Source organism: Coregonus lavaretus, assembly GCF_964263955.1.
Source record: "Coregonus lavaretus genome assembly, chromosome: 23".
Taxonomy (NCBI): Eukaryota; Metazoa; Chordata; class Actinopteri; order Salmoniformes; family Salmonidae; genus Coregonus; species Coregonus lavaretus.
In genome coordinates, this window is record NC_140010.1 from 44,370,867 (window position 1) to 44,394,497 (window position 23,631).

The following is a 23,631-nucleotide window of genomic DNA, read 5'->3' on the forward strand; positions in this document are numbered from 1 at the left end:
GGACGGAGGTTTACCTTCCAGCAGGACAATGATCCTAAAGCAACACTTGAGTGGTTTAAGGGGAAACATTTAAATGTCTTGGAATGGCCTAGTCAAAGCCCAGACCTCAATCCAATTGAGAATCTGTGGTATGACTTAAAGATTGCTGTACACCAGCGGAACCCATCCAACTTTAAGGAGCTGGAGCAGTTTTGCTTTGAAGATTGGGCAAAAATCCCAGTGGCTAGATGTGCCAAGCTTATAGAAACATACCCCAAGAGACTTGCAGTTGTAATTGCTGCAAAAGGTGGCTCTACAAAGTATTGACTTTGGGGTGGGGGTGAATAGTTATGCACGCTCAAGTTTTCAGTTTTTTTGTCTTATTTCTTGTTTGTTTCACAATAAAAAATATTTTGCATCTTCAACGTGGTAGGCATGTTGTGTAAATCAAATGATACAAACCCTCAAAAATTCAATTTTAATTCCAGGTTGTAAGGCAACAAAATAGGAAAAATGCCAAGGGGGTGAATACTTTCGCAAGCCACTGTATCATTTATCTTTGATTCATAGTATACTTTCCTTATCTTTTTATTCAGTTTAGTCACATGATTTCTCAATTTGCAGTACGTTTGCCAATTGGTTGTGCAGCCAGACTTATTTGCCATTCCCTTTGCCTCATCCCTCTCAACCATACAATTTTTCAATTCCTCATCAATCCATGGGGATTTAACAGTTTTTCCAGTCATTTTCTTAGTGTGTGCATTAGTAACTGGAATAAACAATTTCATAAATGTGTAAAGTGCAGCGTCTGGTTGCTACTCATTACACACCACAGACCAACAAATATTATTTACATCAACAACATAGGAATCACTACAAAACTTATTGTACGACATCTTATATAGTGTATATTAGGCCCAGCTTTTGGAACTTTGGTTTTCCTAGATATGGCTACTATATTGTGATCACTACATCCGATGGATTTGGATACTGCTTTAAAGCAAATGTCTGCAACATAAGTATAGTAAAGATGTGATCAATACATGTTGATGATTTTGTTCCTGTGCTGTTTGTAACCATCCTGGTAGGTTGACTGATAACCTGGACCAGGTTGCAGGCACTGGTTACAGTTTGAAGCTTTTTCTTGACTGTGCAGCTTGATGAAAGCCAATCAATATTTAAATCACCCAGAAAATATACCTCTCTGTTGATATCACGTACATTATCAACATTTCACACATATTATCCAGATACTGACTGTTAGCATTTGGTGGTCTATAGCAGCTTCCCACAAGAATGGGCTTTAGGTGAGGCAGATGAACCTGTAGCCATATTACTTCAACAGTATTTAACATGAGATCCTTTCTAAGCTTTACAGGAATGTGGTTCTATGTGGTTCTATAAACAGCAACACCTCCACAATTGGCATTTGTATTTTCTGTAGATGTTATAACCAGAATAGTAGAGAATGGAAAATAATAGAATAGAACAGAATATAATAAAATATAATTACTTTATTTTCCCCACATTTAAAGGATAATAGTTGACAATGACTTTTAGGAATTTAGCGATATACAGTGGGGTCCGAAATTATTGACACACTAGATAAAGATTAGCAAAAATAACTGTATAAAATAAATAACTAAAATCCTGAGCTATACTGTATGCTTAAAACATTTGCGAAATTATATTATTTTATACTAATACAATTGCTCAGAGAAAAATATTTTGTTTAACAAGTAATACTTATTTCTCAAAAAGATAGAGATCAAAATTATTGACACTCCTGTTTTCAATACCGTTCAATAACTCACTTTGCGAGGTTAACGGCACTGAGCCTTTTTCTAAAATGTTTTATGAGATTGGAAAACACATTGGGAGGGATCATAGACCATTCCTCCATACAGAATCCTTCCAGATCCTTGATATCCTTTGTCTGGGCGGCAGGTAGCTTAGTGGGTAAGAGCGTTGTGCCAGTAACCGAAAGGTCGCTGGTTCTAATCCCCGAGCTGACTAGGTGAAAAATCAGTCGATGTGCCCTTAAGCAAGGCACTTAACCCTAATTGCTCATGTAAGTCGCTCTGGATAAGAGTGTCTGCTAAATGACTAAAATGTAATGTAAATGTCTGCGCTTATGGACTGCCCTCTTCAATTCAAACCACAGGTTGAGATGGCCATTGCAAAATGTTCATTTTGTGGTCAATTAACCAGTTCTTTGTGGATTTGGATGTGTGCTTGGGGTTATTATCTTGCTAGAAGATCCACTTGTGGCCAAGTTTCAGCCTCCTGGCAGAAGCAACCAGGTTTTTGGCTAAAATGTCCTGGTACTGGGTAAAGTTCATGATGCCGTTGACCTTAACAAGGGCCCCAGGACCAGTGGAAGCAAAATAGCCCCATAATATAAAATATCCACCACCATATTTTACAGTCAGTATGGGTTTCTTTTCTGCGTATGCATCCTTATGTAGACGCAAAACCCACCACTGTTGTGCGTGGCCAAAGAGCTCTATTTTTCATGTCATCCAACAAATGTAAACGCCTGGAGTATGCTAAACAGCATTAGCACTTGGATCGGAACCAGTGCTATGGTCAGATGACATGAAAAGAAAGCTATTTGGCCATGCACACCAGTGGTGGGTTTGCCATCAAAATGAGAATGCAGAAGCAGAAAAGTACCTTATACTTACTGTAAAATATGGTGGTGGATCTTTGATGTTATGGGGCTATTTTGCTTCCATGGTCCTGGGGCCCTTGTCAACAGCATCATGAACTTTACCCAGTGCCAGGACATTTTAGCCAAAAAGCTGGTTGCCTCTGCCAGAGTGGCCTTTCATTGTCCCCAGCACAAGGTGCACCTGTGTAATGATCATGCTGTTTAATCAGCTTCTTGATATGCCACACCTGTCAGGTGGATGGATTATCTTGGCAAATTAGAAATGCTCACTAACAAGGATGTAAACAAATGTGTGCACAAAATTTGAGAGAAATAAGCTTTCTATGAGTATGGAAAATTGATGGGATCTTTTATTTCAGCTCATGAAACATGGGACCAACACTTTACATGTTGCGTTTATATTTTTGTTCAGTATAGAAAAAGGCTCAGTGCCGTAATCCTCGCAAGGTGAGGTATTGAAAGGTATTGAAAACTGGGGTGTCAATAATTTGGACCCCTATCTTTTTGAGAAAAAAAGTATTACTTGTTAAACAAAATCTCTTTCTCTGAGCAATTGTTTTAGTATAAAATATTATATTTTCCCTTTTTTTTCATCCAATATAGCTCAGTATTTGAACTATTTATTTTATACAGTCATTTTTCCTCATCTTTATCAAGGGTGTCAATAATTCTTGACCCCACTGTAGGTGCAACATGAATCTGAGATTGTGGTGAATGTGGAGATTTGTCTGAAGCTTACCGTTCAGGGTTGTCTGACGCACAGACTGAATCAATCAAGCCAACATCGAGGGTTCCCTGAGGAGAGAGAGAGAGCCCTTGTAAGAGAGAGAATAGATGTTCTTCAACTACCAGTCAGAGCACAAACTCACTTTACACAAAAGATAAGGGTTCTGATGTGAGTTTGACCATCTTCCAACTCCCTATGATTTTATTAATCCCCCACATCCACATCCACACACACACGCACAAATGCACACACACACACGCACTTAGTAAATCCGCTTTTTCTGTGAGAGCTTCCCATGTCTGGAATACACTGCCATCAGACACACATAACTGCACCACATATCACACTTTCACAAAATGCTTGAAGACATGGCTAAAGGTCAATCAGATTTGTGAACATGGTCCCTAGCTGTGTGTTGCCGCTTTCCATGTCTGTTGTCTGTAACTTGTGAGGTGTGGAAACACTGTTGCTTTTATGAATTTTGTCTTGCTGCTTTTTGTTCTATGTTGCTTGGTCTGTATGCTACGTCTTGTTTGTCCTATGTTGCTATGTCTGTATGCTATGTCTTGTTCTATGTTGTTATTGTCTATATTGTAATTGTTTTTAATAACCTGCCCAGGGACTGCGGTTGAAAATTAGCCGGCTGGCTAAAACCGGCACTTTTACTGAAACGTTGATTAATGTGCACTGTCCCTGTAAAAATAAAAATAAACTCAAACTCAAACATGCACAACTAACCTTGTGGGGACACACAATTCAGTCCCATTCAAAATCCTATTTTCCCTAACCCCTAACCCTAACCCTAAACCTAACCCGTATCCTTACCCTTACCCTAACCCTAACCTTAACCCTAACCTTAACCCTAACCTTAAACCTAAGCTTAACCCGAAAACCTAACCTTAACCCTAACCCTAACCCTAGCTCGTAACCCTAAAACTAACCCTAGCTCCTAACCCTAAACCTAATTCTAACCCTAACACTAATTCTAACCTTAACCCTAAACCCCCTAGAAATAGCATTTGACCTTGTGGGGACCAACAAAATGTCCCCAGTTGGTCATATTTTTGTTTGTTTACTATTCTTGTGGGGACTTCTGGTTAAACACGTCCACACACACACACGTGCTCACACACACACGCGCTCACACACACACATTATTTGTTGTGTTGTTTCCTGTTTGGACCCCAGGAAGAGTAGCCGCTGCCTCAGCAACAGCTAATAAATACTAAATACCTGTTCTGAAACTGACCCCATCCCCCAAAAACCATCCCCCCATCTGCTCACACTGTCTTCCAGCATTCTGTATACCCAGCTTTCCCTTTACATACTGTACAACCAAAGCTCCCGTATTGAACTCTATTCCCATCATCCTCCTCTTCTTCCTGTAGAACTCACCACTGCATTCTGGGGGTTGGCTTGTTCGTCGTGCATCTCCCTGATCTCTTGCTCTGTGGAGGTGTGCACCTGGCTTAGCACGCTGAACCACTGACTGAAAACACAGAGAAGAGTGTCAGCCAATAGGAACCACAGAAACCACACACAGGAACAATACAACAACAATACAATACATACTTATTGTCCATTAGTTACAGAGAACAACAGAAATGTGTCTTCTGCTCCATTCCCCCCCCCCCCCCCCCCCCCAGACAGCAGACATCACAGATACAGTTGAGACGAGCACAGGGTCAAGCTGCAGTGCAGCACCCCTGAATAGAGAGAGTATGTTGTACACAAAGGATATGAACCCAGCAGTCCTCCAGTTGCCAGATCAATTCCGCCCCTTGTCCACCACCCGGCCTGGGATTCGAAACTAGGCCACCTTTTGGCCACAGGTCCAACTCCTTAGCTGTTGGGCTAACTATCACCGAAGAGTGTCAGCTTATAATAGCGGAACACAGAACTGCAAATCTTGTCTGCGCTGGATTCACATTTATTTTAACGGTCTGTCACGAGAGTCAAGCCTTTCAGACACCTTTTACTAGGGGCGTGTTAAGTAGGGCACAACTTTGAAATGGAAAAAGAAAATGAGCGATTAAAATGCCATAAGGCATTTATAAAAGCAGTTAAAAGAAGCCATTATGAATGATTATAGCAAGTCTTATAATAGTGGTATGAAAGGCCTTATGAATTCATTCATAACGCATTATAAACCGGTGCGCTCATAGAAAAAGGTGATCTCTTGTGATGCTAGTTTTAGTAAGAGCACAAGCTAAAGGCGTAGAAGATTGGGGAGGCAGTCTGGCCACCCTTCATCTAGCCAAGAAGATCTGATCCAGCTATCAAACAGCTTTGCCTCGCTTGAGACGGACCTACCAGCCACGGGAGTCAGCACGGATCCAACAGGCCACCCAGTGGCACCCTCCCCACGGCCACCACAGTTTAGCTTCCCCATCGGATTCCATCACGACCACCATGATTGTGGGTGAGAGATTTTGGCCTGCCTACGATCTGTGGACTGACCAAGGTCCGCTGTCACCCAGAAGCCCATGTCCATGACATCAACTCTCTCCTGCCCACGGTTCTGGACAACTACTCCAATATTGACACCATCGTCACTGACATAGGTTTTAACGACCTTCGTTTTAGGCGATCTGAGGGAGGACTACAATTTAAAAAAAAATAACACCCTCGTTAGCACAGGGAAGATAATAATTATCTCTGCCCCCTCCCGCGCTACCGAAGGGGTTCGGAACGTTTTAGCCGACTCTTTGCCCTGAACGAGTACCTGAAGAAACTTTGGAATGTGCCTTTTTGTGACAATTTTAATTTGCTGTGGGAGCAACCAGAACCTTTTTTTTTCCAGCAACATCGCAAACTGTTTTAGAGACTGACAGACAGGGTCTGGTAGTGCTCCAGTTCTCCCTGTCAGAATAAGCAACAGAGGTCTTGGAAATAATATAAACTCCTGTAGAAATGGCACTATGGTTATTGTGAGTAACCTAATTTATGTTCCTTTAACTCCGCCTTCAAGCTGTCATCTCCTACCATTCTGTTAGATTGGAGACTGTCAGAAAACGTGGTTGTGACGTTAATCATTTGGTTGTTATTCCATTGGTTACCTCAAGGCAGATGCACCAGGGGCAGAGTGGCCCACACTCATTGAATATGGCACTTTTAAATGTTACAGCAATCCCTAATAAAACCTTTCTCGTGAATGACCTCATTACTGAGCGCAAAGTTGATTGGATGTTTCTCACTGAAACATGGCTGTCATCAGACTGTAGTTCCGCTCTTATTGAAGCCTCCCCCTTAGACTACAGCTTTTCAAACTGTATCAGAAAAGGGAAAAAGTGTGGGGGGACAGACTCTATTTTTACTAATGCTCTCAGCTGTAAGGATATTTCATTTGGCGACTTGGATCTTTTGAGCATCATGCTATACTGTTTAAATGTCAGCCACCAGTGCTGGCCATAACCCTGTACAGGCAACCAAAGCACTGAACCACTTTCTTTACTGATTTATCTGAACTATTGTCTATTGTACTTGAGAACTATGATAAAATCATTGTGTTGGGCAAATTTTATATTGATGTTGACAAAGAGACTGACTCCAAGGCCATTGAATTTATGAATCTTTTGAGCTCTATGGACTTTATCTGGACCTGGTTATTACCACAAGGTTTTCTATTGACATATCCTCTATTGTTGATGTTGCTTTATCTGATCACCACTGTGTATTTTTTACTACCTTGTTGCCCATAGCACAGGGTAATACTGAATGCATTATTAAGAAACGCTATCTTACCTTTGAAGTTTCTGCAGATTTTATTGAGTGTATGAACAATACTCCATAAACTATTCTGCCTTCCTCGTGATGATTTAGTTGATAACTTTAATAGCAAATTAAATTAAGGGCAAGCATTGATGCCATAGCTCCAGTAAAGTTGAAAAAGGTCACATCCAAATGGATGAGTGAGGAAACTAATCAATTAAAGAGAAATTGCAGAAAGGCAGAGCGGAAGTGGAGAAAGTCAAAATTGCAGGTCCATAATGATATTCTGAGAGAGCAACTTGGCACATACAGTACCAGTCAACACACCTATTCATTCAAGGGTTTTTCTTTATTTTTGCTATTTTCTACCTTGTAAAATAATAGTGAAGACATCAACACTATGAAATAACACATATGGAATCATGTAGTAACCAAAAAGGTGTTAAACTAATCAAAATATATTTTATATTTGACATTCTTCAAAGTAACCACCCTTTGCCTTGATGACAGCTTTGCACACTCTTGGCATTCTCTCAACCAGCTTCACCTGGAATGCTTTTCCAACAGTCTTGAAGGAGTTCCCACATATGCTGAGCACTTGTTGGCTGCTTTTCCTTCCCTCTGAGGTCCAACTCATCCCAAACGATCTCAATTGGTTAGAGGTCGGGTGATTGTGGAGGTCAGGTCATCTGATGCAGCACTCCATCACTCTCCTTCTTGGTAAAATAGCCCTTACACAGCCTGGAGGTGTGTTGGGTCATTGTCCTGTTGAAAAACAAATGATAGTCCCACTAAGCCCAAACCAGATGGGATGGCGTATCGCTGCAGAATGCTGTGGTAGCCATGCTGGTTAAGTGTGCCTTGAATTCTAAATAAATCACAGACAGTGTCACCAGCAAAGCATCCCCACACCATCACAACTCCTCCTCCATGCTTCACGGTGGGAACTACACATGCGGAGATCATCCGTTCACCTACACTGCGTCTCACAAAGACACAGCGGTTGGAACCAAAAATCTCCAATTTGGACTCCAGACTAAAGGACAGATTTCCACCGGTCTAATGTCCATTGCTTGTGTTTCTTGGCCCAAGCAAGTCTCTTCTTCTTATTGGTGTCCTTTAGTAGTCATTTCTTTGCAGCAATTCAACCATGAAGGCCTGATTCACGCAGTCTCCTCTTGAACTCTGTGAAGCATTTATTTGGGCTGCAATTTCCGAGGCTGGTAACTCTAATGAACTTATCCTCTGCAGCAGAGGTAACTCTGGGTCTTCCTTTCCTGTGGCGGTCCTCATGAGAGCCAGTTCCATTATAGCGCTTGATGGTTTTTGCGACAGCACTTGAAGAAACATTCAAAATTCTTGAAATTTTCCGGATTAACTGACCTTCATGTCTTATAGTAATGATGGACTGTCGTTTCTCTTAGCTTATTTGAGCTGTTCTTGCCATAATAAGGACTTGGTCTTTTACCAAATAGGGCTATCTTCTGTATACCTTGTCACAACACAACTGATTGGCTCAAACGCATTAAGAAGGAAAGAAATTCCACACATTAACTTTTAACAAGGCACAGCTGTTAATTGAAATGCATTCCAGGTGACTACCTCATTACATTTGACATTTTAGTCATTTAGCAGACTTATCCAGCGCGACTTACAGTTAATGAGTGCATAAATGTTTCATACTGGCCCCCCGTGGGAATCGAACCCACAACCCTGGCGTTGCAAGCACCATGCTCTACCAACTGAGCTACAGGAAGCTGGTTGAGAGAATGCCAAGAGTGTGCAAAGCTGTCATCAAGGCAAAGGGTGGCTACTTTGAAGAAACTGAAATATAAAATATATTTTGATTTGTTTAACACTTTTTGGTTACCACATGATTCCATATGTGTTATTTAATAGTTTTGATGTCTTCACTACTATTCTACAATTAAGAAAAACCCTTGAATGAGTAGGTGTGTCCAAACTTTTGACTGGTACTGTATAACAAGGCATTTAGAAATGCCAGATGGGCTAATTTTTCTAACTTGATCACTATTAATCAGAATAATTCGAGAGTACTCTTCTCTATCACTGATGGCCTGATAAATCCTAACTTTCCTCCACATCTAAATGTGATGAGTTTGTGGCATATTTCAGAGATAATATAACCAACATTAGGCTGGGTATCAGTCAAGCAAGACCTGATGAGAAGTTTGGTGATTTGTGCCTTCCACGCAAAGGCCCTAAGGATTTATTTTCCCTGGTTGACACAGACATGCTCAGGAAAGTGATATCACAATTTAAGCCTTCTACCTGCCTTATCTTGAATATTGTCCAGTCGTGTGGTCGAGTGCTGCAAGGAAAGACCTAGTTAAGCTGCAGCTGGCCCAGAACAGAGCGGCACGTCTTGCTCTTCATTGTAATCAGGGGTATAAATATATATAAATACTATGCATGCCAGTCTCTCTTGGTTAAAAGTTGAGGAGAGACTGACTGCATCACTTCTTCTTTTTATAAGAAACATTAATGTGTTGAAAATCCCAAATTGATTGCATAGTCAACTTACACACAGCTCTGACACACACACTTACCCCACCAGACATGCCACCAGGGGTCTTTTCACAGTCCCCAAATCCAGAACAAATTCAAGAAAGCGTACGGTATTATATGTATTGCTCAAGTGAACAGCCAACCTGGTTTCAAAAAACAGATAAAGCAACACCTCACGGCACAACGCATCTCACCTATTTGACCTAGATAGTTTGTGTGTATGTATATGTATGTGTGCCTTTTGTAAAAAATAAAACAATTTATGTAGTTCTGTCCTTGAGCTGTCTATTAATGTTCTGTATTATGTCATGTTTCATGTTTTGTGTGGACCCCAGGAAGAGTAGCTGCTGCTTTTGCAACAGCTAATGGGGATCCTAATAAAATACAAATTCTCGATCCTATCCCTACCACCTTCTTCAAAACAGTTTTTAATTGCATATCTGAAGAAGTGCAAGCTATTGTTAATCACTCCCTGTTCACAGGCACTTTCCCCACTGCACTAAAAACTGCTTTGGTGAAACCCCTTAAGAAAAGTAATCGAGATTCTTCAACTCTTAGCAAGTTTCGGCCAATTTCCAACATCCATTCTTAAGCAAAATTCTGGAGAAAATGGATTTCAAACAGCTAAATTGTTTTTTAAGTGGAAACTGTATTTTTTTTACATTCCAATCTGGTTTTCATGCCCACCACAGCACATATATAGCCTTAGTTAAAGTGGTGAATTATCTTAGAGCCAACACAGATGCCAAACAGCTCTATGTCCTTTTACTTTTGGATTTAAGTGCTACATTCAACACTGTTGACCATGATGTCCTTCTGGACAGACTGGAGAGGTGGTTTGGCCTCTCAGGTCCAGTTCTAAATTGGATTAGGACCTATTTAACCTGTTGAGAGTTTTTTGTCACCCTTTTTTGTCAACAATGTTCGATTTTGGGTCTGATACTGTTCCGTTTATATATGTTACCCCTGGGCAGCGTTATCAAAAAGCACAACATTGATTTTCACTGCTACCCAGACGATACACAACTTTACATTTCTGTGTCACCAGAGGATTTTAGCTCTACGGATAAATTATTGGACTGTATTAGTGATTTAAATACTTGGATAGCTCACAACTTCCTCCAGCTAAATCAAGACAAGACTAAAGTACCTATTGTTGGAGCCAAAGCACAGACAGAGAATCTGGCTGCACATTTTAATTCACGGGCAATAAAGATAAAACACCAGGTAAAAAACCTAGGTGTTATTTCAGATTCTTAACTAAATTTCCATTCACACATTAGAAATGTGACCAAAATAGCTTTTTACCACCTGAGGAACATTGCCAAGGTGCGGCCATTTATCTCCCAGGGTGATACAGAGAGACTCATCCATGCTTTTATTACAAGCAGGCTTGACTGCTGTAATGCTCTCCTGTCTGGTCTACCCAAGAAAGCCATTGGTCAACTGCAAAATATACAGCATGCTGCAGCACGGGTACTGACCAAGATCAGATGGAGAGCACACATTACACCAGTTTTAAGTTCTCTGCACTGGCTGCCTGTGAGTTTTATAATAAGTTTTAAGATTATTCTATTAGTTTTTAAATCACTCCACGATTGTGCACCCCAATACATGTCAGACATGCTTTCAAGTTATGTACCCAATAGTTCCCTCAGGCACTGGTCTTTTAACTATCCCAAACCCTAGGACCAAGAGGCATGGAAAGGGAGTGTTTAGTTATTGTGCCCCCAGCCTCTGGAATAGCCTGCTATAGAGAACCTGAGGGGGGCCGAAACTGTGGACATATTTAAAAGAGATCATTAAAACACATATTTTTAGCTTTGCTCTTCCTTAGGGTGGTTTTTAGTCGTTCAGTTTTTGTCACTCTTTTGTTTTTTTATCTTATGCTTGTTGTGTAGTAAATATTGTAGCTTTTGTTTTAATAGTTTTGTATTCGTTTTTTCCTGTGAAGCACATTGCGTTGCATTCCATGTCTGAAATTTGCTGTATAAATAAAGCTTGATTTGATTTGATTTGATGGGGGCAGTTGAATGGCTTGGTCTCTACTCGGTTAATAACTGATCCTAGTAGATAGATTTAATGACCATGCACATGTACACACACATACACACTAGACTTGCCTGGCATCCTCAGCGGTCTCAGCAATAAGGTGGTAGGTGCGCTCTGGCATGATGATGTCGATTCCGTTCTCCTTGCCAGTGTTGTCCACAATCTCTCTGCAAGATAGAAGTACATCAATCTAGATCAGTTCCCTCTCTTCAGATATAAAACCTAGAAACGAAACCCCAAACTAGCCAGATAGGCATTAAGAAAGACAGTTTTGTATAATATTTTCTTCTGTTTAAATACTCTAAAATGTATCCTCCTCCCTCCGATCTTTGAGGAAATCACTGATCTAACATGATTTGATAGGAGCAAGGCTTCCACTGTGTCACTAATCATGTCAGGTAAGATCACTGATTACCTCAAGTAAGGGCAGCAGGAAGGATGCATTTTAACAGGAGGCCCTTATATAGTTCACTCCTTACTTGGCTGCATGCATGTCCAGCATGCCCTTCATCTTGTCCTCGCCATCTTTCTCGAAGTACATGAGCTTGCTCTGGCGCAGGACGAACCAGCGGCGCTTCCAGTTGCGGCGTGACAGTGTCGAGGAGCCGCCACCCTTCTTGTGGAGCCAGCCCTGCTTCAGGGCCTCCTGCTTAGCGCGGAACCACAGGAAGGTCTCGTCCTTCAGCACGCACCAACGCCGCTTCCACGTGTTCATCAGGCCACCTGGAGTAGAGAAGGGAGAGAGAGGGAGAGATGTTAGGCATTGGAAATGATTAAATAAAAGTGTAGAGGTAAGACCGAGCAGCTGTAACACAGTCAAAGAGATTAACATCCATTAAAGTTCAATGGTCATTTCAATGAATGCTATTTACCCATTGATTCTTGAACAAAATAACTAGTTGGAATATAAACCAGGAACAAATGATTGAGTTTCAAGGTAAGGACAAAACATTTAATGTGTTCATACAATATTAAAGAGTGTGTAAGGGGCAAGTGACAGGGAATGAGAGAAAGAGGGACATAGAGCGAGAAAGAAAGTGAGAGTGAAGGGACAAGGTCACAACAAGCACAAGCATCTGCTCCTCTGACCCCCTAAAGAGAGAGGGTGTGATGGAGATAGAGGGATAATGGTGAGCAGTGAGTTGGAAAGACCCCCATGCACTCATTTTCCTAATATGGAGGAACACTGCCGTGCTCTTCCCAAATGCATGCAGTGCAACCTAGTGGTAAATAATTGTAATAATGGCAAAGTGTGACACAGTGAAAAGCAAACGCCTGATTCAACTAACCATGGGTTTGGTGACTAGTTTATCAATTTGGTGTGTTAGTGCTGGGCTAGAACAAAAATGTGTTACCTTTGATGTGGAGGAAGCTGTGGAAGTATGGCAGTGTGACACAGCTGTAGACCGAGTCTCGTCGGTAGGACAGCTCGTCGTCCGTGTCGAACCTGTTGAAGTCGTCCTCGCTGTCCACAAACTGAGCAGAGAGAGAGAGAGAGAGAGAAAAAGAGAGAGAGAGAAAGAGAGAGATATTGAAAAATATTGAGATAACAAGAGACATAGAGGTTTAACGTAAACATGTTATGTCAAACTCATAAGTCAAATATGTCTAGGTTTCACTTTTACTCATGAAAACCATTAACCATATTATTGCTTCGATCCCTGAACTAGGTTGTGATGTCACCCACAGCTAGTACCCACCGATGATTGGGCCCCCTCTGAGCTGAAGCGATAGGCCCCCGAGCTGTTGTAGGTGCCCACCGAGCCGTGGTAGTCCGGTGACCACTGCCCTTTGTGGGGTTGTGAGAATGCCATGCTGCCACTGGACACTATGGCCCCCTCGTCATAGTCGTCCTGGTCATAGTCCGAGTCTTCGTCCGGAGGAATGAGCTCGACCAGATCCTCGGACTGGGACTCCGAAACCTGGGGGTGGCAGTAGGCCGAGTCCCCGCCAGAGGAGGCACTGTGGCAGGCTTGCAGCAGAGGCGGCAGGGGCAGCGGCTGGTGGAGTAGCACATTTGGTGGCAGGAGTGGGATCTGTATTCTGTCATTAGCGTACGGGTCCTCCTCGGACGAGTCATCGCTGGTGCGGATGCCACTGGTGCGCTGGCCGTCCGAGTGGCCGTGCTCGCTGGGGTTGGGTGAGTCTTTGTATGCCTCATCGTCGGCGCCAAAGCCTTCGTCCACCTCCTCCTCCTCGCCCTCATCCCTCTCTCCGCCTATCTTCTCCTCCTCCTCCACGCCCAGCGAGCACTCGATATTGCGCACGCACTCGTCAATCTCGTCGAAGTTGAGCGACTCCAAGAACTGCTGGGCGGCCTTGCATGCCTCGTCCTCCAGGCGCTGCAGCTCCTGGTCACGGAGGGTCTGCAGCCGGTGGAGGGAGGCCTCGGTCAGGGACAGCTCCTGCTGCTCCTTCTGCCGCTGGAGCTCCTGGATCTCCCGCTCCAGACGTAGGATCTCCTCCACCTGCGAGGCGTCCTGGGATGCGTCCTGGGGCCGCACCGCCTCTACGGAAAACTCCTCCGTGGAGATCTCTTCGAAAATGTCATCCAGCTGCTGCTGCACTGCCTGGGTTGCCGGCAATGTTGCTTGTTGTGTCTGTGTATTTGTCTGTGTCTGTGTTTGTGTCTGAGTCAGAAGGTATAGCTCTTGGGCCTGATGCAGGTCATCAATCTTCCTGGCTTCCTCTGCCTATGGAGAAAGAAAAGAAAAGAGAGAGCAAAAACGAAATGTTTAGAGAGAGCCTGGTACTGAGAGTGGTCAGCAAGCTATTAACCAAAAGGCAACTAACACAGAGACAGATAGCAGAACACAAAGTGCAGTGGCAAAGTGTTTGCCTCGGTTTTATCCAACAGGCACCGAAAGTGAAAGACATAATCATGCAACATGCATTGAGAAAGGGGTGATACTATAAAGCCCAATTTAGAAGCAAATCATAAATTCATTTTATGTGATTAATAGATACTCTTACCTCTAGTGCTAGCCATTCAGCCTCCAGCCTCTGTTTTTCCCTATAAGTAAAAAAACTAACATTATTCCCTACCAAGATAAAGGTAAAAAAATGATATAAACAAAATAAACAGTATTATAACTTGTGTGAAATTAATGATTTTGGCTAAAGGTAATATTTGCCATTGACATCACTATTGTCATTTATTTTTTATGTTTTATTTATTCCTTATTTTACGAGGTGAGTTGACTGAGATTACATTGTCATGTACAGCAATGACCTGGGCAAAGTTACAAAACATAGTAAAAATACATAGTTAACATACAAAATATATAAGCAAGCAAAAACACACACACACAAAAAAAGATCAAGCATGGAATCATAAGAAACAAACACATTCTTCCTTAAAAAGGTCCTCACACAGCCGTCTGACCTGCCTCAGAGGCACCAATTCAACCAATTTCAGCAAACTCTGTAGACCATTCCACAAGCAAGGTAGAAAATAGCTAAAGGCAGATTTAGCTAACTCTGTCGAGATTGATGGGATCTCCAAAGTTAGCCATCCCTGAGACCGTGTCTGATTGCTTGTATTTCTGTAGGTTAACAGAGAAGGTGGTAGTTTATGGAAGAGGGCTTTATAAACAAAAAGAGCGCAATGCTACGAGACTTCAAAGAGGGCCAGCCTACTTTCTTTTTTTCATGATCAAGTTTTCATTTGTTTTGTCATTTTCTGTTGGTGGGGGGGGGGGGGGGGGGTTGCACGTACAATATTCATATCAATTCACAATATTCAGTTTATATAACATGTACCCATGGGGTGCCACTCAAAAGAAAAAGAAAAGTAAGAAATACATACAGAGAAATTATCATATTGATCACACAGGATTTAGTAATAATAAAATTGGTATGTAAGGGTAAAGAAAAGGAAGAAAAAGGCCAAGACAATAAGAAGACACAGTGGCAGAATAAATTCAACCACACCTTTGTTTCATCACAAAACCGGAGAGCAACATCTGTCTGGTGAAGTCCACAAAGCATTTTGCATGTAACAAACAGCATGGTCAAGCAAGTTCATGTTGCCGACATTTTCGGACTACTAAACAACTATGGATTTAGAACCACGGAGAGTTACTGCAAGTCGCAAAGAAAACAGAAGCTGCCTCCACTATTCCAGCACCATTTCAAATTCAACATCATCAAATCACCTATGCTTAGTCTAATATAGTGACAACTAAAATATACCAAAAACAATTTAGTCCAATCAACGTAAGCTAAATATGATGTGGCTGTCCATGGTTCTGATTGATGTGTGTATGTGTGTATGCATGCGAGTGTGCGTACAAGTCGAAAAAACATGTTGACTCACCCTACTTGTAGAGAAACGCCAATGCCATCCTCCTCTTTCATGTTGCCAAAATAGTCTATGACTCTGTCATGCAGTATATGCTTTTAGTTTTTGTTGTCCTAGGCTCCCTGGCTAAAATGGACAACAATGAGCTAGCTATAAAGTGCCTTGCAAAAGTATTCATCCCCCTTGGCGTTTTTCCTATTTTGTTGCATTACAACCTGTAATTTAAATGGATTTTTATTTGGATTTCATGTAATGGACATACACAAAATAGTCCAAATTGGTGAAGTGAAATGAAAATAAATAAGTATTCACACTCCTGTGTCAACACAAGTTAGAATAACTTTGGCAGTGATTACAGCTGTGAGTCTTTCTGGGTAAGTCTCTAAGACCTTTGCACACCTGGATTGTACAATATTTGCACATTATTCTTTAAAAAACTCTTCAAGCTCTGTCAAGTTGGTTGTTGATCATTGCTAGACAGCCATTTTCAAGTCTTGCCATAGATTTTCAAGCCAATTTAAGTCAAAACTGTAACTAAGTCACTCAGGAACATTCAATGTCGTCTTGGTAAGGAACTCCAGTGTATATTTGGCCTTGTGTTTTAGGTTATTGTCCTGCTGAAAGGTGAATTTGTCTCCCAGTGTCCGTTGGAACGCAGACTGAAGCAGGTTTCCCTCTAGGATATTATCTGTGCTTAGCTCTATTCCATTCCTTTTTATCCCAAAAAACTCCCTAGTCCTTGCCGATAACAAGCATACCCATAACATGATGCAGCCACCACCGTGCTTGAATATATGAAGAGTAATACCAAGCGGGCTGTCATGTGCCTTTTACTGAGGAGTGTCTTCCATCTGGCCACTTTACCATAAAGGCATGATTGGTGGAGTGCTGCAGAGATGGTTGTCCTTCTGGAAGGTTCTCCCATCTCCACAGAGTAACTCTAGAGCTCTGTCAGAGTGACCATCGGGTTCTTGGTCACCTCCCTGAACAAGGCCCTTCTCCCCCGTTTGCTCAGTTTGGCCGGGCGGCCATATCTAGGAAGAGTCTTGGTGGTTCCAAATTTCTTCCATTTAAGAATGATGGAGGCCACTGTGTTCTTCGGGACCTTCAATGCTGCAGAAATGTTTTGGTACCCTTCCCCAGATCTGTGCCTCGACACAATTCTGTCTCGGAGCTCTACGGACAATTCCTTCGACCTCAAGGCTTGGTTTTTGCTCTGACCTGCACTGTCAACTGTGGGACCTTATATAGACAGGTGTGTGCCTTTCCAAATCATGTCCAATCAATTGGATGTACCACAGGTGGACTCCAATCAAGTTGTAGAAACATCTCAAGGATGATCAATGGAAACAGGATGCACCTGAGGTAAATGTCGAGTCTCATAGCAAAGGGTCTGAATACTTGTGTAAATAATGTTTTTCTGTTTTTTTATTTTTTATAAATGTGCTAAAATTTCTACAAACCTCTTTTCGCTTAGTCATTATGGGGTATTGTGTGTAGATTGCTGAGGAATTGTTTTTATTTATTCCATTTCAGAATAAGACTAACGTAACAAAATGTGGAAAAAGTCAAGGGGTCTGAATACTTTCCGAAGGCACTGTATATATCTCATAATAATTACCATCATAACGAGTTACTATCTTATAATTATGACTTACTATTTCATAATAATGACTTTCTATCTCATAATTATAACTTGCTATCTCATAATTATGACTTACTATCTCATAATTATGACTTACTGTCTCATAATAATGACTTACTATCAAAAAATTATGATTTACTATCTCATAATGCATAGTCAGACATTTTTGGGGAGGGGTGGCGGGAACAGGCCTTGTCTAGTTGTGTTTATTTACTTTACATTTTTGTCTATTTGTTTTAATTTTTTATTTTATGCACTTTGAGATTCATCTGTATAAGGAAAAGTGCTTTACAAATATAATAAATTATTATTATTATTATTATTAATATAACTTCTAATAGTAACTGTATCCACTGGCGAATTGGGAGCGAGTGATTGCCATCTTTTTTTGCGGCAGTGCTGCCTGCCAGCAGTTATCGTCTCTGATTGATTGAGAGATTCAAGGAGCTGTCATCGTTAAGTAACATAGTAGATGCAAAGCATTGAATATTTACATATATGCACTTCTAAATGAATTTTGTAACTTTGTCCCAGAAGCATATAACTGCAGGGCATTTCACATATGAAGGAATGTGCCTACCTGATTTAGGGGACACAGTGAACAGTTGGGGCCAAGTTTCCTTGGTTTTCCTTGGTGTTAAATACAGTCTGTGAACAAACTTGAAAAGTATAAATTGATGGTACGGATTACGGGATGACAAGGTCATTTCCCATATTCTGTTCCAGTCAAAGGTTTGTTCAGATTCATTTAGATCTGTGGACCATACTTTTTTAATGACTAGCTCAGAATATGAGCTTTTCAAAAGTTGTTTATATATTATAGAGATCAGTCCTTTCGGGAGCCCAGATAATTTATTTATAAATCCCATCATTGGATGGTTTGGAAGTTGGGTTTCCCAAGGGACTCCATAGGCCAGCATAGTTGACCCAAGTTGTAAATATAGAAAAAAGGAGTTGCCGGGGAATATGTATGTCTTTCAAATCTTGGAATGTTCTCAAACCATTACTGTCCATGATATCGGCAAGGGTACAGATTCCAAATTTGGACCATTGGGGGGATGCAAAAGGCCAGCCTCCAGACACAAGGCATTATTGTGAAATATTTGAGTATTTTTTTACATTTACATTTTTAGTAATTTAGCAGACGCTCTTATCCAGAGCGACTTACAGTTAGTGAGTGCATACATTATTATTTTTTCATACTGGCCCCCCGTGGGAATCGAACCCACAACCCTGGCGTTGCAAACGCCATGCTCTACCAATTGAGCTACATCCCTGCCGGCCATTCCCTCCCCCACCCTGGACGACGCTGGGCCAATTGTGCGCCGCCCCATGGGTCTCCCGTTCACGGCCGGCTACGACAGAGCCTGGATTCGAACCAGGATCTCTAGCGCCACTCGGGAGACATGTATGTCCATGTCATTTTGATTCCCAGTTACATTATGTTAAAATTTTGCGCCAAATAGAAATTGTGTGAGCACTAATAGGACCAAAGTGTAGTTTACATTCTTTAAGGGATATATCAGTGAAGACAATCTCTTCCAGGGCAATAGGAGACATCATATGTCTCGCCAAGGTGCGGAAGAATCATGTCTAAACCAATTTAGGATGGGATGAAATGCTAGTGCCTGGAAATACAATTTAAAGTTTGGTACGGATAGTCCTCCTACGTATTTCCCTCTTTTGTAAGTTTGTTAATTTTATCTGGGCTCTCTTACCTTGCCATATACATTTTGATACCACACTATGGATTGTAAGTTGTTCCACATAAAAGGTGCAAGAACACTAAAAGCAGCTTTACCCAACTCTGTGGAGACCGAAGGGGCATCCAGTGTTATCCAAGCCGGAGACTGGGTTTGGTAATTTGTAAGTCTTAATCCACATTTTGTTGTGTTACCCTGAATTGAACATTTATTAAATATATGTTTTTCCTCACCCATCTACACACAATACCCTATTTCACAAAGTGATGAAATGTTTTTAGAAATGTTAGCAAATGTATTGAAAATGACATACATCAATATCTATTTTACCTAAGTATTCACACCCCTCAGTCAATTCTTTGTAGAAGCACCTTTGGTACTGATTACAGCTGTGAGTCTTTCTGGGTAAGTCTCTAAGAGTTTTCCACACCTGGATTGTGCAACATTTACCCATTATTCTTTCCAGAATTCTTCAAGCTCTGTCAAATTGGTATTATGTTTCTCTAAATTCTTCAGTTAGGTTAGTATTGTGGAATTTCTCCTATCACAGCCATTCAACTCTGTAACTGTTTTAAAGTCACCATTGGCCTCATGGTGAAATTCACTTCCTCTCCGGCAACTGAGTTAGGAAGGACGCCTGTATCTTCGTGTTACAGTGAGGGAAAAAAGTATTTGATCCCCTGCTGATTTTGTACGTTTGCCCACTGAAAAAGACATGATCAGTCTATAATTTTAATGGTAGGTTTATTTGAACAGTGAGAGACCGAATAACAACAAAAAAATCCAGAAAAACGCATGTCAAAAATGTTATAAATTGATTTGCATTTTAATGAGGGAAATAAGTATTTGACCCCTCTGCAAAACATGACTTGGTACTTGGTGGCAAAACCCTTGTTGGCAATCACAGAGGTCAGACGTTTCTTGTAGTTGGCCACCAGGTTTGCACACATCTCAGGGGGGATTTTGTTCCACTCCTCTTTGCAGATCTTCTCCAAGTCATTAAGGTTTCGAGGCTGACGTTTGGCAACTCAAACCTTCAGCTCCCTCCACAGATTTTATATGGGATTAAGGTCTGGAGACTGGCTAGGCCACTCCAGGACCTTAATGTGCTCTTCTTGAGCCACTCCTTTGTTGCCTTGGCCGTGTGTTTTGGGTCATTGTCATGCTGAAATACCCATCCACAACACATTTTCAATGCCCTGGCTGAGGGAAGGAGGTTCTCACCCAAGATTTGACGGTACATGTCCCCGTCCATCGTCCCTTTGATGCGGTGAAGTTGTTCTGTCCCCTTAGCAGAAAAACACCCCCAAAGCATAATGTTTCCACCTCCATGTTTGATGGTGGGGATGGTGTTCTTGGGGTCATAGGCAGCATTCCTCCTCCTCCAAACACGGTAAGTTGAGTTGATGCCAAAGAGCTCGAATTTTGGTCTCATCTGACCACAACACTTTCACCCAGTTCTCCTCTGAATCATTCAGATGTTCATTGGCAAACTTCAGACGGGCCTGTATATGTGCTTTCTTGAGCAGGGGGACCTTGCGGGCGCTGCAGGATTTCAGTCCTTCACGGCGTAGTGTGTTACCAATTGTTTTCTTGGTGGCTATGGTCCCAGCTGCCTTGAGATCATTGACAAGATCCTCCCTTGTAGTTCTGGGCTGACTCCTCACCGTTCTCATGATCATTGTAACTCCACGAGGTGAGATCTTGCATGGAGCCCCAGGCCGAGGGACATTGACAGTTATTTTGTGTTTCTTCCATTTGCAAATAATCGCACCAACTGTTGTCACCTTCTCACCAAGCTGCTTGCCGATGGTCTTGTAGCCCATTCCAGCCTTGTGTAGGTCTACAATCTTGTCCCTGACATCCTTGTCCCTGACATCCTTGGAGAGCTCTTTGGTCTTGGCCATGGTGGAGAGTTTGGAATCTGATTGATTGATTGCTTCTGTGGACAGGTGTCTTTTATACAGGTAACAAGCTGAGATTAGGAGCACTCCCTTTAAGAGTGTACTCCTAATCTCAGCTCATTACCTGTTTAAAAGACACCTGGGAGCCAGAAATCTTTCTGATTGAGAGGGGGTCAAATACTTATTTCCCTCATTAAAATGCAAATCAATTTATAACATTTTTGACATGCGTTTTTCTGGATTTTTTTGTTGTTATTCTGTCTCTCACTGTTCAAATAAACCTACCATTAAAATTATAGACTGATCATGTCTTTGTCAGTGGGCAAACGTAAAAAATCAGCAGAGGATCAAATACTTTTTCCCTCACTGTACGTCTACTCCCGCTCTCCTGCTCCGGCGCTCGACATCACCGGTCTACTAACCACCGGTCCTGGCAACCCATCTTTACGCACACCTGTGCCCTATCATCAGTCACACCTGGACCTCATTACTACCTTCATTACTTACCATTTATCTAGCACTCTGTTTTGTCAGGCATCAGGTAGTATTGTTCGCGTTTCCATGTCAGACCCTTCTCTTGTTTTGTATCGTTCCATGTTCGTTATTATTTAACTCACTAACTGCACCTGCTTCCTGACTCCCTGCGTCTACGTTACACTTCGTAGTCATTGGGTGTATTGACACACCATCCAAAGTGTAATAACTTCACCATGCTCAAAGGGATATTCAATGTCTACTTTATTTTTTTTAACCCATCTACCATTGGAAAACCTTCCTGGTCTTTGGGGTTGAATCTGTGTACAGAGATGCAGTAGTCATTAAAAAAGCATGTTAAACACTATTATTGCACACAGAGTGAGATCAATGCAACTTATTATGTGACTTGTTAAGCAAATGTTTACTCTTGAACTTATTTAGGCTTGCCATAACAAAGGGGTTGAATACTTATTGCCGAAAGACATTTCAGGATATCCATCTTTTTTTTCTTCTTTAAAAAATAAATCTAAATGTTATCTATTTTAAATTCAGGCTGTAACACAACAAAATGTGGAAAAAGTCAAGGGGTGTGAATACTTTCTGAAGGCGCTGTATACGTATTTTGATATTATTTTACTTTTTTTGCTTTCAGGCCCACAGGGAAGGGGTGGTATTGGGAGGGTTTTCTCTAGTCGCCTGGAGGGTGGATCTATGTACTATATATTATTGCCTGTGATCTGAACCCCTCAAAAAATAAACAACAAACAAAAACAGTTGGTCACCAAAAACAGATAGTCCATTGTTCATTAATTGACGTGATGTCATCATTGTCTAAATGTCCTGAACCATAGGCAATATAATAATATCAAAGTGCAATGTTCAGCAATAATAATAATAATAATAATAATAATAATAGTGTTCCTTTTACCCAATTGAGGGGTTGTCCTCATCATTGTCTTATGCTGAGGGCAGGATTGTGCATGGATAGCATACCTGAATATTGAGCCAGTCAAATTGGGGTTAGCCCAGATCTGTCGGCTCGTCCCCTTGTGTGTTGGCTTGATGTGCTTCTCAAAGAAGTCTTGAGCCTCCTTGGCAGTGGAAAACGTTTGTGCTGTATTCTGGAAAGTCTAGATGAGTTTTGCCGGGTGGATGAAGCCGCATCTCAGGTTTAGCTTGCGTATCTGTGATCTCAGCTAGTTGTAGGTCGCCCTCTGTTTCAGCAGTTCGGCACTCAGGTCTGGATAGATGCTGATCCTCTTCAAAGCCCCCAATTCTGCTGCGAGGCGAACAATTTGCCATTTGACTTCAAAACTGTGGATTTGTACAATCATACACCGAGCTCCGTTGTGGATAGGACTCGTGCGGTGAGCAATGTTAATCAGCGGCATGGGACCCAACTTTTCCTGCCCAAACAGTTCATAAAAATGTTTTGCTCATGAAGGAAGTTGGTTTTCCCAATTCCACCCCAGTTTCAAGTCCTGTGACCTGCATATTGAATTCACAGGAATTATTTCTGAGTGATTCTGTTCTCTTTTTTAGGATATTGATGTCCCCTTCTAGCTTAGTTTGCGCTGTTTCCAGGTCATGGAGTCACACCTTGGCCACTGTTTCCAAACTGTCCACTTTAGTTGAGTGAGCAGTGCAAGATATTCATTTACCGGTTTTAATTGCAAGTCGAAGGCTGAGGTAATTTCCTCACAAACAATCTCACGGATAGTAGCGGCCAACTCTTTCTGTTGTCAGGTGTTGCGAGCCGCCATGTTCCCACAGGTGAATTGTGGACGGAAAGATTATGCTAGCTGCTGGAGTGAAATAGACCTACTAGTTGTGTCTTGTAATACTGTGAAAATCCCACACATTAATATAGTGTTATGTGTTGACAATTATTTAACAAGAAGTCTGTTTATTTATAGTTATTTTCTGC

General features: G+C 41.6%; 1 protein-coding gene across 1 annotated transcript in view; it reads right to left on the reverse strand.

The window, feature by feature from the left end:
* The window catches only part of myo10 (myosin X), a 305,921-nt gene that overhangs the window by 20,838 nt on the left and 261,452 nt on the right, over positions 1-23,631 (reverse strand). The window contains exons 23-29 of the mRNA XM_084139801.1: positions 14,646-14,685; positions 13,373-14,365; positions 13,028-13,148; positions 12,152-12,395; positions 11,744-11,839; positions 4,776-4,869; positions 3,393-3,448 (exon numbers count right to left, since the gene is read on the reverse strand). Coding sequence (XP_083995927.1) covers positions 3,393-3,448; positions 4,776-4,869; positions 11,744-11,839; positions 12,152-12,395; positions 13,028-13,148; positions 13,373-14,365; positions 14,646-14,685 — 1,644 coding nt within the window. The remainder of the gene's footprint in view (positions 1-3,392; positions 3,449-4,775; positions 4,870-11,743; positions 11,840-12,151; positions 12,396-13,027; positions 13,149-13,372; positions 14,366-14,645; positions 14,686-23,631) is intronic.